Consider the following 1,600-nt stretch of genomic DNA (forward strand, 5'->3'; position numbering starts at 1 on the left):
CTAAGATGGATGTACCCTGGGTTGAATGCCACTTTCATTGCGCTGATTCCCAAGGAAGCGGAGCCCAGCACACCTGATAAGTATACACCTATCGCTCTATGCAATATTATTTATAAAATTGTATCCAAAATTATTGCCTCCAGACTGAAATTACTGCTTCCTCTCATCATCTCGCCTGAGCAATCTAGCTATGTAGAAGGCCGGCAGATAACGGATGGAATTATTTTAACTCATGAAATAATCCATTCACTGAAGCAATCCAAGAAACCAGGTATGCTACTCAAAATTGACTTATCCAAGGCTTTTGATAGCTTAAGTTGGATTTACATTTAGAAAATTTTAACTGCTTTTGGCTTTGCTCCTCCTTGGGTTAGGTGGATTATGAGTTTGTTATCTTCTTCTTTCTTTTTGGTGCTCATCAATGGCATACCTTTGCCCACCTTTCATCCCTCCAGGGGTATCAGGTAGGGAGATCCCCTCTCTCCCTTCCTTTTTGTCATTATGGCAGAGGGACTGGGTCGTAGCATCAAATCAGCCCTGCATTCTCAGCTGCTCAAAGGCTTATCCTTTCTCAACTCCCCCACATACTCTCACCAACAATTTGTTGATGACAACATGCTTTTCGGCCATCCATCTGTTCAGGAAGCCCGTCAACTCAAAGCTCTCCTTTCGGACTTTTTTGAAGCCTCTGGAGCCATTGTTAATAAAGTCAAGTCTCAAATTTTCTTCTTCAATACTCCTGTAATCACCCAAAATGCCATAGCACGTATTCTTGGCTTCACCATTTCCGTTCTTCCTTCCAAATATCTGGGAGCACCTCTAACTGCCTCGGCTCTTAAGCACTCCTCCTGGAAAATCCTCTTAGAAAAGCTAGAGGCTCGTCTCTTTCTTTGGACACACAGGGCTCTTAATATGGCCAGCAGATTAGTACTTATTAAAGTTGTTCTTCATTCCATGTTGCTTTACCTTTTTTCTATCTTGGCAGCTCCCAAATGGGTTCTCAAGGAAATCAAGAAACTCCAACGCAACTTCTTATGGGGCAGCTCTGGCCCCACTCGTAAATGGGCTCTTGTCAAATGGGATAAAGTCTGTCTTCCGAAGAAGGCTGGGGGCATTGGTCTAAGGGATCCGTCACATAGTAACGAAGTCATGGGAGCCAAAATTTGGTGGAGATGGCTCTCTACTCCTAACACTCCCTGGGCTTTACTATGGACAGCCAAATATGCAAGCAACTACCCAATTGAAGAACGAATACGAATGTCAGAAGTAGGAATGGGATCAGTGATATGGAATTCGGACAAACAACACAAGAACCTAATTCAATAGTATAGTTTCTGGGAAATCAAGAATGGCAACACAGCTAGATTCTAGGAGGACTCCTGGCAGAAGCTCCCAAAGCTCAAGGACACACTCTCTCACCTTCACTTACCGAGCAGGATTTGCATGAGTTAGACAAAGTCAGACAATTTTGGAATCCATATTCCACATGGGGTTATAGACGTTGGGTTGAAGCGGATCAGATTCTAAGGCACGGTACTGAACAAGCTCAGAACTCTCTCTCTTCAGAATTATCGAAAAAGGAAAATACTTTTTCCAGAGG

The 1,600-nt window shown here is 43.3% G+C and overlaps 1 protein-coding gene across 1 annotated transcript; it reads left to right on the forward strand.

Moving 5' to 3' along the window:
• The first annotated feature begins 501 nt into the window (after window positions 1-501).
• LOC149182752 (uncharacterized) lies at window positions 502-1,326 on the forward strand. The gene has a single exon (XM_089414660.1). The coding sequence runs from the start codon at window positions 502-504 to the stop codon at window positions 1,324-1,326; it is 825 nt and encodes a 274-aa protein (XP_089270786.1).
• Window positions 1,327-1,600: the final 274 nt, after the last annotated feature.

The sequence above is a fragment of the Pinus tabuliformis genome, chromosome 3_2 (assembly GCF_031772625.1).
Source record: "Pinus tabuliformis cultivar Carrire ecotype Pingquan chromosome 3_2, CPIR1, whole genome shotgun sequence".
NCBI classification, from domain to species: Eukaryota; Viridiplantae; Streptophyta; class Pinopsida; order Pinales; family Pinaceae; genus Pinus; species Pinus tabuliformis.